The 14,468-nt window shown below is 39.9% G+C and overlaps 1 protein-coding gene across 5 annotated transcripts in view; it reads right to left on the bottom strand.

Annotated features, from left to right (window-relative positions):
• Positions 1-14,468, bottom strand: part of cep104 (centrosomal protein 104) — a 32,279-nt gene that overhangs the window by 8,468 nt on the left and 9,343 nt on the right. For 4 of the 5 annotated variants that reach the window (XM_088617447.1, XM_088617449.1, XM_088617450.1 and 1 more), the window contains exons 9-19: positions 14,280-14,435; positions 13,607-13,822; positions 12,277-12,480; positions 10,777-10,944; positions 8,665-8,838; positions 5,457-5,633; positions 3,260-3,466; positions 1,972-2,079; positions 1,232-1,280; positions 751-826; positions 74-182 (exon numbers count right to left, since the gene is read on the bottom strand). In XM_088617447.1, the coding sequence (XP_088473573.1) occupies positions 74-182; positions 751-826; positions 1,232-1,280; positions 1,972-2,079; positions 3,260-3,466; positions 5,457-5,633; positions 8,665-8,838; positions 10,777-10,944; positions 12,277-12,480; positions 13,607-13,822; positions 14,280-14,435 (1,644 nt within the window). Of the gene's footprint in view, positions 1-73; positions 183-695; positions 827-1,231; positions 1,281-1,971; positions 2,080-3,259; positions 3,467-5,456; positions 5,634-8,664; positions 8,839-10,776; positions 10,945-12,276; positions 12,481-13,606; positions 13,823-14,279; positions 14,436-14,468 lie in introns of all 5 variants that reach the window. The other variant, XR_015929673.1, reaches the window with a different exon arrangement.

Below are 14,468 nucleotides of genomic sequence, written 5' to 3'. Positions count from 1 at the left end.
TAAAACTGAATGCAGGTCCAAAATGTAGCAGCATGCTATGACTGCAGAAGTGTGGTGCTATTTTAGAGACTACCTGTCTGCAGAGATCGCAGCGGCTCAACATGGGGCAATGCTTCCAGTAATGCAGATCCAGACCTTCCTCTGTGAACGAGTCGTCCTTTTCACCACAAAATATACATAGGCTGAAACGGAACAAGAATGTCTGTTCAGAATGGAAATTGAAATGCAAAATCGTGATCATCAGTGGCAAAAATTGTTTAATTCTAAACCATGGGGCTGAAAATTAACATTAAATTCATTAAAATCTCTTTTAGTAGATGTATTGGAGGTATAGTACAGCACCACTTGATGCTATATGCAACCATTCTTGAATAAAAAAGATTTAATTTAGAAAGTAAACCTGTTAACGATATTTAGGCATTCTGAAGTTAAAAACATTGGAAGAAATACTATGCAATCTGCATATGCTTCTGAACTGCATTGAACTTTAAACATCATGTAAAAGTTGTTCACCTACATACAGTATATTGCAAGGAATTGTGACATTTTCACTTGTTTTGTGAAATACAGCATAAGCTTTAATTCCACAATAGGATGACACAACAAGACCTTTCAAAAACATAAAGAAATCAAATGTCACAAAGTGGTGATGGTTACAATTTAAACCATGCAAACAGGTACCCAGTAATCATCACCTCTTTGCATTTGTAACTTCCTTCTCCATTCTTTCGGAATAAAAATAAACTCAACTTGTCTAAATAATTTGCAAAAGAAGAGTCGTCGTCAGCAATATCTGGGGGATGAGCAGGGGGAACTTTTCGAAACCCTTGAGAAGGAAAAAAACAACAATGACAATATTAGAACACTAAATCACACTACAGAGAGTGAACAGCAGCACTACAAATTTAGAAGAACAAAATTTGTATTTAAGGCAGTTCAATTATTTAAGAAGAATAAGAAAAGATCAAATATAAAGTACATTCACTGACAGAACTAGGAATGAAGTTTCAAAAATAAATAGTGTTACTACAAATAATAGTATTAATAGAACAGGTAACACTTACTAAACAATAATATTTGTGATTCCCACATTTGTTTTAACACTAACATGCTACAGTTTTATAGACTAACACCTTTCAGCAGAGAAAATATATCTAACATAGACTTCCATCAAGTCTTGTTTCATTATGTTTTTGTGTTTTATTCTTTCACTCTCACATACTGTACACACCTGCCTTTGTGGGTTTGTGAGCCTCCTTGTCTTTCACCTTGTTTTTGTCCTTCTCAAAGAAAAGGAAAAAGCAATCAATTTTTGGTTCAATACAAGTGCAACTACCAAAATTCATTGGCTGTAGCATCACCACCCACAAGGCCATAGCCACCCTGCTCAGAGTGGTATGCCCTTTGACTGCAATTCTCAGCTTTAAACACATGCAGTACTTTAGAAACTGTGCTACGACATAATATGGAAGTTATACCCAATTTCCAGGGAGCAGAGACTACCCAACTCATTTCAGGTAACCTGAGTTGGATGTGAACCTAGACTACTGGAGATGAAAATAATAATAATAATTAATAATAATTGCTTAAACTTATATAGGGCCAATTCATAGGTGGGGATTATTAGGAGGCCATGATTGGTAAGGGCCAATGGGAAATTTGGCCAGAATGCTGGGGTTACACACCTACTAAAACTCCCTGGGATTTTTAATGATCACAGAGAGTCAGGACCTCGGTTTTACGTCTCATCCGAAGGACGACGCCAATTTACAGTATAGTGTCCCCGACACTGTACTGGGGCATTAGGACCCACATGGACTGCAAGGTGAGTGCCCCCCGCTGGTCCCACTAACACCTCTCCCAGCAGCAACCTCAGTTGTTCCCAGATCTCCCACCCAGGCTGTGAGCTGCAGGGTGATATGGCTGCTGGAGAAAAGGGATGCAGATGTTTGACCCAGGAGGATCACACACCTTGCCATTGGTTGTAAGGTCCTTCAGGGCTGCCAGCTGCTCCTGAAGAGCCCGGATTTCCTCCTTCTTCTCCTTCTCTGCCTCCTGCCTGGCAGCCTTCTTCAGTGTCTTCACAGGAACAGAGAATAACAAGATATCTTCTCTGCTTATTAACTCAAGCAACCATATGAAATCAAGGCTGACCCCTCTTTTGTTAATAACCTTTTTTCACCACTGGGCTCTTAAAGAGTCAGAAAGAACTAAAAGTCAGAACTTAAACTTAAAGATTCAGAAAGACCTTTATACCGTAGTGGGTTACTATACAGCCCTAGTTATACCATATGTACTGATTGCTGTACTGATCAATTTAAAAGGCATAAACAGAAGGACCTGACTCCTTATTCACTGAGTTTTTTTAATTACTTAGGACTTGGAAAAGATCAAGAAAATAAAGTCCACCTTAAACCATTTTGTGAGTTTTAGCCTCATGCTGTGAAGAGTATACATGTTTTGTAAAGAGAAAACGCAATTAACTCAATCGATGCAGCTGCAAACCATATACCATTGAATCAGCGTAGCAAAACTAAAAGAGGTCATTCATGCACCAGATAAAAGCAGGAGCTCACAGAGTCAGGTGCTGCTCAAGGGCAGCATCAGCATTCAATCGTACTCAAGGTTTTCAGCAATGTCTTCATCTTGAATTGTGCAGTAGCTTTTAGCTTAGGGATTCATGTAAAAAAAAATAAAACATCTGTTTCCTGTTAACTCTTTTTGAATGTGGTAATACCTTGAAACCTAGGGGCAGTGCTGTGCAGAACACTTCCGTTTTCATGTGGTTTCCATGTGCATTTTAACAGTTGCCATACTGAGCATGCTATTTATCTCACCAACATCACTCCACCCCAGAAAATGATGAAATATGGTAAATGGGAAATGTAACTGTTTCACACTAAAAATATCTTAAAAGACTCCTGCTACTACAGGATGTTATAATTATGAAAACAGAAAATCTTTTGCCAGGTAGAAGTTCCAATTTCTGTGGAGTACACATCAGAATGGTTTTAAAATGAGAAGCTGACTTAAGTACAATCAAAGCATCAAACGTCAGCAGTTACTTGTCTCACAGCGCAAACCCATCCACTGAAAAAAAAAAAAGCCTTGCTTCTGTGGTACAGGTGACTGTGAATGTGGAGAAATTTATTCCACTGAAGGACCGCAGTATTCCAGGGATTATTCTAAGAGGGTAGAAAAACTGGACTAGATGTCATCAGCCAGCTGTGGTTCTACCGTAAGGCTGCATCATGCTCACCTTGGTCTGTGTCTCCGCAGGGCGCCCGTCAATTTTTGCAAACCCATCAAAGATGTTTTTATAGAGGACGTTCCTGCGAGTGCTGGCGTCATCCGGAGGCAGGTAGTCCGTAATAGCGCTCTTGTGCTGGCGGTACATGTCCTGGATAATCCGGGAAGCTGTTTCACGCACCTCTGAAGTACTGTGCTCCAGTGCACCTATAGCAAACTGAGTAACAGAGATGACAAACCTGTGAGGAACAGACTTGGACTGACACGGATACAAATGAGGAGTTTTATTGGATTATGATTATATTTGTCTGTGTATTTAAATTGGACTATTGCATTACCATGACTCCTAATACAAACTGTTATCTTTTTTCAGCCTATGTAAGCTATAAGTGTATCAATAAAATATAAGTAATAACAAAGGAAGATTAAAATGTTTGCAGCAATAGAAAACAGGGATAAATTGTATTTAGATAGAAAATAATTTTAGCTGTCTCGGAAGCAACTAAAATGAATTATTCAAGAAACGTTTTTAAGTACTAACAAAACACAGTACTGACGCAGTGTTGGTTAATTAGATTCAGCAGGAGTTTAGCTTCCTTCACTGCAAATAGATGAGGAAGGCAGTTCCACCACAAAATACTATCACTGCTGAACTACACATGAAACAGAAAATACTGCAGACCGCTATCAACAACAACCACTAATGAATTCATACTATTATCATTACATTAATAACTATACTTTACATTACAGATCTCTTTCACTTCTTTAATTGCAACCTGACAGATTGTTGGCCAATGCTCTTAACTGAATTCTGCTACAATATATAATAATACATAATACTGCCACTACTTCATTATAATTTCAAGATGATCACATATTATATAGTACTATCATTACTCCAGTTTTATACATTACAGATAAATCAACCAATATTGCTGATGGAATAACTATTTCATGCTATATCTGTATACTGTATCATATTTTATTTGAAAATTGTATTACTTCATTATTTAAATACAGTGTAGTCTAAAATGATGTGTATATTATGAATAACAGGAAAGTCCACTAATAGGAGAAAGTTCCTACAACAATTAATTTGACATACAGTATAGAACAGAGCATTATTAGTCACTTTTATTTAAAGAATATTTAAAATGGCAATTTTCTGTCCTAATTAAAAAAGGAACTTCTAACCACATGCATAATAAGGGCCCCTAGCTGTCTGAGCTGCTGATGAAACCACAGAGAAGCCGAGCTTAAAAATTTCTGACACTTTACTAACACCATAAAAAGCCACACAATGAAACCCTCCTGTAAACTGAAAGAGACAGCTTATCCCCTGGCCCACTCTGTCAATATCTGAATAGTTTACGCATGGATACAGTGCTGTGCTTGGAGATGGGAGAAAGATTGCTGCACTGAGCAGTGGTAAACAGGGCTCTGTGCACTAGCTCAGTGGTCTTCATTTCAAGATAATCACCCTAGGAGTATTTTAAACATGGGTTTCATTTTTCCATTCTGTCAATAAAAACAAACATTTTGTCAAAGCTCAGCTTTCTGTAAAATAGTGTACTTTACATAGCTATCCTACAAAGAAATTTAAAGTGAATAATTTCATGTTGGATGGAAACTGTCTGTGCGTCCCGCTGGTTTACTGACATCCACTGGTTCTCTTAATTGCAGCAACTGCCACATCTCTGGTCACTTTTCTGAATACTGTACCTTTGTACATCACTAAATATTTAAAACATTTCTGGGAAGTATTCAAGGATTTAAAATACAGGCAAATACATTCAAAAACAGAATGTATTTTTCTGTACAGCTATTTGTCACTAAAAGCAATATGCATAGAGCAGTTTTCTATTCACAAACACAGGCAAATATCATTGCAAACACCCTATGTAAAGAGACTATCACTCCGTTTGAGTGCAGCAGTCAAGGTCAGGACCACGAGCTAATGACCAGGTATACTCACTGACAACAGACTGCAGCTGGATGAAGAGGGTGGAGTGCCTTCAAGTATCTAAAGTCTGACTTACATAGCTTTAAAATATACTGGTTCCTTAATTTACCAAGACTGAAACCTCAATGACAATGCAGTTCCGTTTGCAAGTGATATACAAACTAAGTATTCAGCATAAAGAAGGCTAAAATGCACCATTAAATGAAAAAGAAAAAATGGAACCCCAAAGCGGGGTGGTTACCCGCATCACGTTATTGATGGTGAACCCAGAGCCATCGGTGCCCAGCTCCTTCAGGAGCTTCTCCAGCAGCTCCACCTGACTGAGAGCCAGGCGGCTGGGGGTGTTGGACTTCATGGGCTTCACCAGCTCAGCGGGGATGACCTGCAGGGGCCTGACCTCTTTAAACAGCGCCATCTCCTGCACCGAAAGGGAACAAAGCAAGATCTCAGGTATTTCAGCACTGCTGTGGCAACATCTTTAACCAGACACTTCTGAGCCTGATTGTGATAGGTACCAGCTTGACAAATCTCTGGAATTAAGCACGATCTTGCATTTGCAAGCATATAGGGATGGCTTGTCCCCTCATTCACACCCTCAAGTGTTTTTAAAAAGTTGGAACTGGGAGGGGAAGCTCCATAGTGGTTCAACCAGTAAAGATGGTCAGAGTTGATTATCGTTGGCCAAATGGGACCAGGATTCTCCAGTAAGTGGTGATTATAAGAGCTCCCTCTTAGGAATGTGTTTGTCAACCAGTGTTCACACTTTCTGGGGATACAGTGACTCCTGCAACTAGTTGGGCACCTGCAGGCTTGCAGTTATGTTAATGAGAGAGATCCCACACCTCTAAATGTGTTTAATTACCCTGACAGGCACTGTGGATCTTACGGCATGACAAAAGACGAATGGCTTACTGGTGGGAGAGCAGGAGGAGAATGTTTGTCCGTCCTCATTCTCCCTCTGTGTGTACAGAACCTGTTACAATTGGCAATTCCAAACAGAGCCAGGATACAATTAAACAAAATAACTGTCAATTCCAAAACTCTGTTTAAAAAATCAGAGGAAGCCCAGGGCCTTAGATGGATGTCTTATGAGGATTCCAGGAGTCATGGAGGCTGTTAAAGGGATGGACTGGGAATCTCTTGTTGGTAATGCCCTACTTCCTGGCTGTAAGCCTCCTATAAAAACAGCATACTAAAGCTAGGAAAGCTTTGTAACTGCAGTGAAGAATAATTATACATCTACAGAACTCATGAGTCATTTCCAGCTAGACTGTAGACAGAACACAACCTGATTAAATAAATCCAGTTCAACTCTACCAAACCAAGGCTGTGATAATTCATAGACTTAGATAGATAGATTTGAAAGGCCCTTAACCCCAACTGCTCCAGGGGTGCTGTATAAATGGCTGACCCTGCGCTCTGACCCCCAGCTTCTCTCCCTGTCTATGTGTCTCATGGAGAGAAAGTTAGGGTATGTGAAAAGACAAATTCCTAATACAAGAAATTTTATATGGCCAATAAAGTGATCTTATCTTAAATAAATAGGTAGTGGGAGGAATACATTTACATACACTCATTGAGCGGTTTTATTGCAGAGGGGACAAAGGAGCTCTTATAAATGTACTTATATTAATTTGGTCCCCTACACTGTCTCCCTGACAGGAAGATTATGAATTGAGAAGGGAGAGGATGGGTGGAATCAGTTATGATGTTCCTTGCCATTCTGAGAACTGTATTATGATATAATGTCATAGTTGAAATAAATTTGGTCCACCATGAAACACTGAGCAGTCATAGAATATACTCCACATCAGGTGTTTTTTTTTAATACACAACTGCCAAAATATGACTCCATGAAGTTCCATGAAGTCTATTTGCCTATTAACTCAATGAAGTAAGACATTTCCTACTGTGAAGAAACAGAAAGGCACTGCACATTTTTTTACATTTCTCGTTAACAACTTCATACAGTCAGAAAGTGAAGACATTAAATTTTACAACAAGCAGCAATTTTAAATCACTCCAGGCTGATGTTAACAGTGGCAGATCTAAGCCAACCTTGGCTATCACAGATGCTGTTGTTACTATGATAATTGTCACAGACTGAAGGCACAGTAAGAGTAGATTACTGTCTTGTGGCTGAGGTTCTCCACAGTCCATATTAATACAAACATATTGAAAATCTTGTTTTTATTCAATGAAAAAATATCTTTAGCAAGAGTTTTGTTTTGTTAAAACAGCACAGTAAGGAAGGCTAAGGTTTTAAGGAACAAAAATGGTTTTGGTTAACCCATGTGGCATTTTTAAATACATGCGTCTACATTTCCTGTTCCATCAACCACCCTTTCCTGGGCAACATTAGGTTGTACATGGTTGATTTTTAGAAACAAATTTCTAATTGTTTGCTTCACCAAAAAAGAAACTACGATCTTGACACCAATTTACAACATTACAATAACCAATCACTGCTTTAACCTACATAGTCAGCTGATTCTGCAGTGATAAAAAAAAGAGTGACGTTTAGACACATTTGAATGCACAAGTGTGGAGAGGAGAAAAATGCATCCCGTTTGTTTTCTCTCCTTTTTACTCAACTCAGACTGGAGATCTAAGACAACCTGGGGGAAAAAGGAGTAGCAGCTAGCATTTAAATTCTCAGACAAAAGAGGAAAACGACTGGAACTGTAACAGAACCTGCCAAAGTACGTCATGGAAGAAAAGCCGTTAATTTCCATCAGTAATGCAGTTTTACTACTACCCTGCCTGCGTAGGGGGAGACTCCCCTGGAGGCCCCTGAGGACACTGTAATACACACACACACTACCATATTGTTCTCCAAGCAGGAGCTAATGGAAAGCACACCAAGAGGAGCTGTGCAGGCCAGTTTGAGCAGCCTGCTGCCAGCACACTACAACATGGGGATTGTTAGAGAAAGGCAGGCACCATTCGGTGTGACAGGAAAACAGCTCAGAGAATGCAGATCTCTGCAGTTTTGACTGTCCTGCCATGTCAGAATTTGCCTAGTTTACGCAAGTCATTTTATCTTTGGTGTAAATTAACTACAGCTTCAACAAAAGCAGTGAAACAAGCAAACAAAAATAATCTCTATTATTTTGCCTCATTGATTTGCCACCATCAGATAGCATCAGGAGTTTTTTCTTTGCTTGATCAAGCCATCTGAAGGTTTTATGTCAGAACCCTTTGCATGTACAATGTTCACACAGTACCCACCTTAATGTTTTAGTGAAACTCATTGTAGGAAAGGCAAAGTGTCTCTGAAATACCACTAAAATAAGTGTTTCAAGCTGGAAACCTGACTGAAGAGCAAGCTCATTTTTACAACCCATGTGCTATGATTCAGCAAAGGAAACGTGTCAAAAGGAACTTCAGCCCCTCACAAACTTACATTGGTAATGTCAATAGTTCCACAAATTACTGGTACTGCCTACCTGGATGAAGTTCGTAGCCACAACACGAAGTCGGGTAGCCGAGTCTCCAGTTCTAAGAATCAAGTTTGGCCAGGTCTGCTCCAAACAATGTGCAGCCTCCACTCTGCCCAGCTTGTGCTTGGGGATGAACTGGGTTATTACCATCTTCAGAAGTTTCAGGGAGGCTTGGAAAACCTAGGACACCACAAGAGGTCAATATAAAGGAAATCATGAAATCCAAGACAGGCTCACAGAAATCCTTTCTTCAAATTTCCAGCTGAACTACTGGAATATATGTTCATTGAAACATGTTTATGAAAGTAACAGTGGCAACACTGGCTAAAATGTACTTCAGGGCTTTTATGACCTGGCCTCCTTTATGTTGTCTCTTAACCAAACCAGTGAAGCAATTGCTCTCTTTGCCACCTGATCAGCTGAGCAGTGGGGCTGCTGGTACAGAACGGCTGCTTTGCCACACAGCTGGTGGATGTAGTGGATCCCCTCCTGTTTTTAAATCACTTTGGTGTCCTTCAGGATGAACAGCCTTATATAAAATTAAAGGAATAATTATTAATAATGAAACAGCATTTCTATATGAATGCATACTCCAGTAAAGTGAGATATTTTCCCAGGTGGAAAACTAATTTTTTTTTTTAAAACTGTTAAACCACCAGTGAAAGCAAAATCTACAGTTTGTAGCATTTACAGTAGTTTAAAGGGAAGATTAAAAAACTGCCAATACTGTCTTTGTTGTGAAGTAACCTTATGTGATGAGCAACGCCTAAAGAACTACAGCAGCTTTAGACTTCCTTTTCTACTACTGTAAAACATTTGGCTACAATGTCTCCTTCTAGTATTCAAAATTAATGTCACGGTATAATTAAGTTCAATCAGATATTTTCCCTGTTTGCAGTATTATTAACATGCAACACAAGACAGTTAATTAAAATACCAGGGATTCCTTTGTCACAGTAAAAAAGCTTCCTTATTACTGACATTAAAGAAAATCTTTATTTTAGAATAACATTTCAGGAAAGGCTGGTGGGAATGTTGCGGGGACTATGGACTTATTGTTCTGAGTCCTAAGCCGGACCGCAAACTGCCTGTAAATTAGCTGGGCCATGAAAAGTGGCAATTTGAGTAGCTCTTTGAGGAATTTCAGAAATAAGACGAGCTAATTAATCAGAGTGCTGACAGCAGGACAATAACAAAGTAAACACTGCAGGCAGAAGATTGAAACGTCGGCCTTTAAACCACAGGGAATGGGAGAGACTAAAAAGAGGGCAGTATCTCCACCTGCACGGATTCGCAGCCGAGCACAAGCTCGTCAGGAACGAGGATGGACATAATAGCACACGTCTGCTGTCAGGCACTGTTTTGCATGACAAAGACGCGGCCTCACACAGAACATTGAGGAAGAGGCCCAGTCTTAACCGAAAACTGTAACAGGGAAAATTCCCTGATGATGGGACAGCGTCCTGTTTTGCACTCTCCATACTCCCCTGCGAGAAAACCTCTGCTCAGCAACACCCCTTTTATTTTATTAGACTAGAACAAAGGCAATAAAATGTGAGTTAAATTTTGGGTGATCAAAGGAAGAACAACTCTGTGCCAAATATAAAAATCTAGTGGCAACAAATATTCTGCAATAAACTGTGTACTCAGTATTAAAGTTTTATTGCTTCTTGCTTGAAAATGCTTCATAAAGAAATAGAAATATCTTTCATTCATAATACAGTATAAAGAAATATATTTATCCTTTTTTAATAAGCCCTTTGACATTCAGATAAAAAGGAATTAAAATAGTAGCAAATGCTATGGTTATTATTCTATAATTTGTTTGCTTAGCAGATGCCCTTATTCATGTCCTGATACATATTTGTTGCTTTATCATTAATCTCAAAATATATGGGAAAACCCAGAATAGTAACGTTCAATTAGATGAAGCAAGAGGTTCTTGTAAGAAAATGTAACCACACACTCTCGATTAACTCTAAATGCTCAAACCTGGTATGGCAAAACAAATAATTGTCTCGGAAAGCAACACAAACACATGGATGGGACGAATACAAAAGATTATCTTTGGTTCTTCCTCCTACACATTTGCAAATGTACTCTCTGGCAGTTACTTACAGAAGACACCTTATCCGAGAGGGATTTCCTGACCAAAAAGATAGCGGCTCGCAACAAGGTCTTCAGTTCTTCCTTAGGCATTCCTGATGGAACATCCATGAGCTTCTTATAAACAGCTACCAAGGCGTCCTCGCGGTAAGACCAGGTCTTTGAGTAGGCCCCTGCCACCTGGCACATTGGGAATACAATCACCAATTTCACACATCGAGAATACAGGATTAAGATCAAGAAAAAACACTTGTAGATGTGAAACAATCTCAAGTTAGGCACCAGTTACACCTTCACTATTTATCTCCTACTAAGATGCAATCTTCTAGGATGCTGGACCAACATGGATGGGATCTGTATCATCACACCCATCACCTTAACTTAAAAGGGGGGCTTTAAAACACAGGGAAATTCTCATATTCAACCTCCTCCAATAACAGGAATAAAATAAGGCAGCGCAAGCAACCATTAATGCGGGTGATTTTTATGATTACTGCATTACGAATGCATTTTTGGAGCAAAAGAACTAAAAAAGGTTGAAAATGAAAGGCGACCATTCTGTCCTTTCAGTTTGTTTGGTCACTGGCAGCTACCTGATCCAAGGATCTCACCAGGCTGTTTGTTGTAAGAAGACAGGGTTTTGCCTTCCTCCAACACAATCATAGGTACATGATAAAGCTGGTGGCAACATAAATCCTCATTAATGAGCAGCAGATCGAGTTAGCTCCAGAGCATGTGCACATCCAGACCACGGAACATAAACCTGAGACAGCACAGCTGGCTAATGACTACCTGATCGTCAGGAGACAAGCACAGACAGCTGTCCTGTCACGCCAACCAGTGAGAAATGAAGAGAATCTCATAATCTGTTGAAAACGCTGTAAGACTCCCGCTTGGTGTTATGTGTGTGAATGCAAAAAAATTAATGTTTCTGTTCCAGAGCAGACAAACCTGTCTTGCAGAGTCACATATTTAAAAAATTAAAATGAATCCTTGTTATGAACAATTTTGTCTGTGACCTAGAGGTGGACATCCACTCAACAGAATACCATAAATCCTAAGATGGTACCAACTAAATTCCTTGACTATGAAAATATACTTGACGCTACTTGCCAAAAAAAAAAAACCACATGCGTTAACAACTGAATGTACTTTGCCCACAGAAGATGTTGTAAATTGTTTATTATCTGACCATCCACGTCTATGTCAATCACCACTAGGTTTTAAGACCAAGCAAAAATACAAAACATTTATCCTGAAACTCTTGATCACTAAAAGTGAAGTAAAATACTGAGGTGTTTCTAATCCTGGAATTTTATGCATGGTTTTGCTGAAGCAATTAATTTGAATATAATTTGCATTGACTTCTGTGTATACAAAGCAGATATGGAGAAGCACAGTGAAGTAACAGTCAGCATAGACACCACACAGCTCTGCGGCTCACTCCTGTTCCAAAATGTTTTCTCTGGACCAATATCCCAAAGGTGATCAAAGATGTCCTGCCAGCCTTACCAGTCCCTCTCCATACACCTCAATGGCAAAGGTGGCCTCCCTGAGAGCCTTCTCTGTCAGGGGCTCTGGCTCTCCAGTGATGCCTGGGGTCCTGGGGGTCCTGGAAGAGTCTGGGGGGGGCGACTCTTCCAGCTGGCTCTGCCGCTCTCCCGTTTGTTTGCGCAGAGCAGGAAGAGGCCTCTCGTCGTATGGCAGGGCGCTGACCTAAGGGAGATACAGCAAACAGACACCGCGAGGTTCAGCAATGCCCGAGACAAGAAACATAGCACACGCACGTAAATTACACAAACAAAGGCAACACAAACAGGAACAATTATTGCGATTGGCTGTACTGATGTTAACGGGACAACATTCAAACCTTTCTACGCTATCACAATCCACGCCTGCTCATTTCCAAATACTGTACTACACTCAAGAAAATGGTGTTTGCTTCTGGATTGTTATTGGTAATTAACAGTAAGCTTTACACTGTTAATCCTTCTCAATTTCTTTCAGAAAATAACTTGCCAGAATGTAATGAAACCATACGTAGAGGTGAGATATATTATTCCCACTGATATAACTAGTCAGGAGCTACGCAGTGAAAAAGCAGAACAAATGTTTTGCCAATTCATGTTTTTAAAGTTAACAATGCACCCAAGGATGTCCCTTTTATAAGCCAACCCAGACAACAGTCCCAGTTTCAAGTTAGAATAATAAGGGATTTTTTCATTTGGTTGAACTCAGCCAAGACTAAGATCAACCAACTGTTTAATTGTTTTAATTAAATGCCGAAACTCTACCTACAGAATGTCATTCCTGTAATAAAATACCTAACGCTTGGTTACAGTACAGGGAAAGAACTGTGATACCTCACATTCAAAATCAAATAAGAGCTCTTGTCAATAAAGTAGTGACAAATGACAGAAGAATGACTCACGAGTTGCTTAATGTAAGAAAATGTTATCAACAAAAAGAGGCTAATCAGTCCATCTAACTGGTTTCATTAAGGCATTTCATGTAAAAAGCCTGGGTCTCTAATAATCCATTGTACGCATCTTCAAACTGCAAGTATTGTTGATTCAACATGTTTTGACCTTTATGCCTGCAAATACTTCCTTACTGGAATTTCCAAAAAGTAGAAAGAAAAATGTATAAATGTTTCATAAACTTGTTAAGTTGAGCCAAAATGGAAAAAGGCATAAAACAATGCTATATAAAATCAATAACCTATGATCTTCCTGCACCTGCATTATTGTCCTCTGATCATGGGCATGCCATGCTCTGTGGAAGACAGGCGTGCCAGAGCTGTATCTGAAATAACGTGGTACTTCACAGCGCCTTGACTTACGCTGATCTTGGGCGGCTCTGGCCGGGCCACAGTGGATGGCGGGCTTGGGGTTTGCAGTGGGGTCATGGGCCTGGCGGGGAGTGACGGCTCTGGATCGGGGGGTTTCTCCGGCTTTTTATCCCTTTTCTTTTGGGGCGGAATTTCTGCCGGTTTCACCTGCTGAGGAGAAGCAGGATGGCTCAGGGGCTCCAATGGGAGGTCTGCCATCTTCCGGATCTGGGAGAAGGAGATCAAAGAAGAAAAGAGCGATTGAGAGAATGAGAAAGAGGGAAAGTTACTGTCACTTAAACATTGGTTTCTAGCTCCCAGCCCTGAAGGCCTTGCCATTTCACTGACATGTCACAGATTTAAGAGGGGAAAAAAGAAAATAAATAAACGGCTATTACTTTAAAGATTACATCATTATTACAGTAAACACTTCAACTGAAAAGACAAGTTCCTCAGAGTAGCGTGTTTGTTAAACACATTTGGCAGGCTCCAGCTGCTGTACACTGGCAGCTCCAACTAAGGTTCATAAATACTCCCAGATTCAAATAATACCAACGTTCTTAACCATTATGATGCAAAAAAGGGACTTTTCATCCAATCAGTGAGTTTCATGACAGGGCACCGTATATGGTGTTTGTTAATCTGAGCATACAAGACAAAAACGAAAATCACATACAGTACTCACCGAGCCCATGTCAAGCAAATTGTGTATCTCAAGCTGCTGATACACTTTCAGACGGTATTCATCCATCTGCTGTTTCTTCTGCTTGGCCAAGTCATAGTCCTCCTTGTCAATGGCACAGCGTTTTTCTACCTCATAACGGCCAAGGTGCTCCCCAACCTGAAGAACACATGCCAAGAATACTTGTAAAAA

Source organism: Lepisosteus platostomus, chromosome 23 (assembly GCF_059453375.1).
Source record: "Lepisosteus platostomus isolate fLepPlt1 chromosome 23, fLepPlt1.hap1, whole genome shotgun sequence".
NCBI lineage: Eukaryota > Metazoa > Chordata > Actinopteri > Semionotiformes > Lepisosteidae > Lepisosteus > Lepisosteus platostomus.
This window is presented reverse-complemented; position numbering and strand designations above follow the sequence as displayed.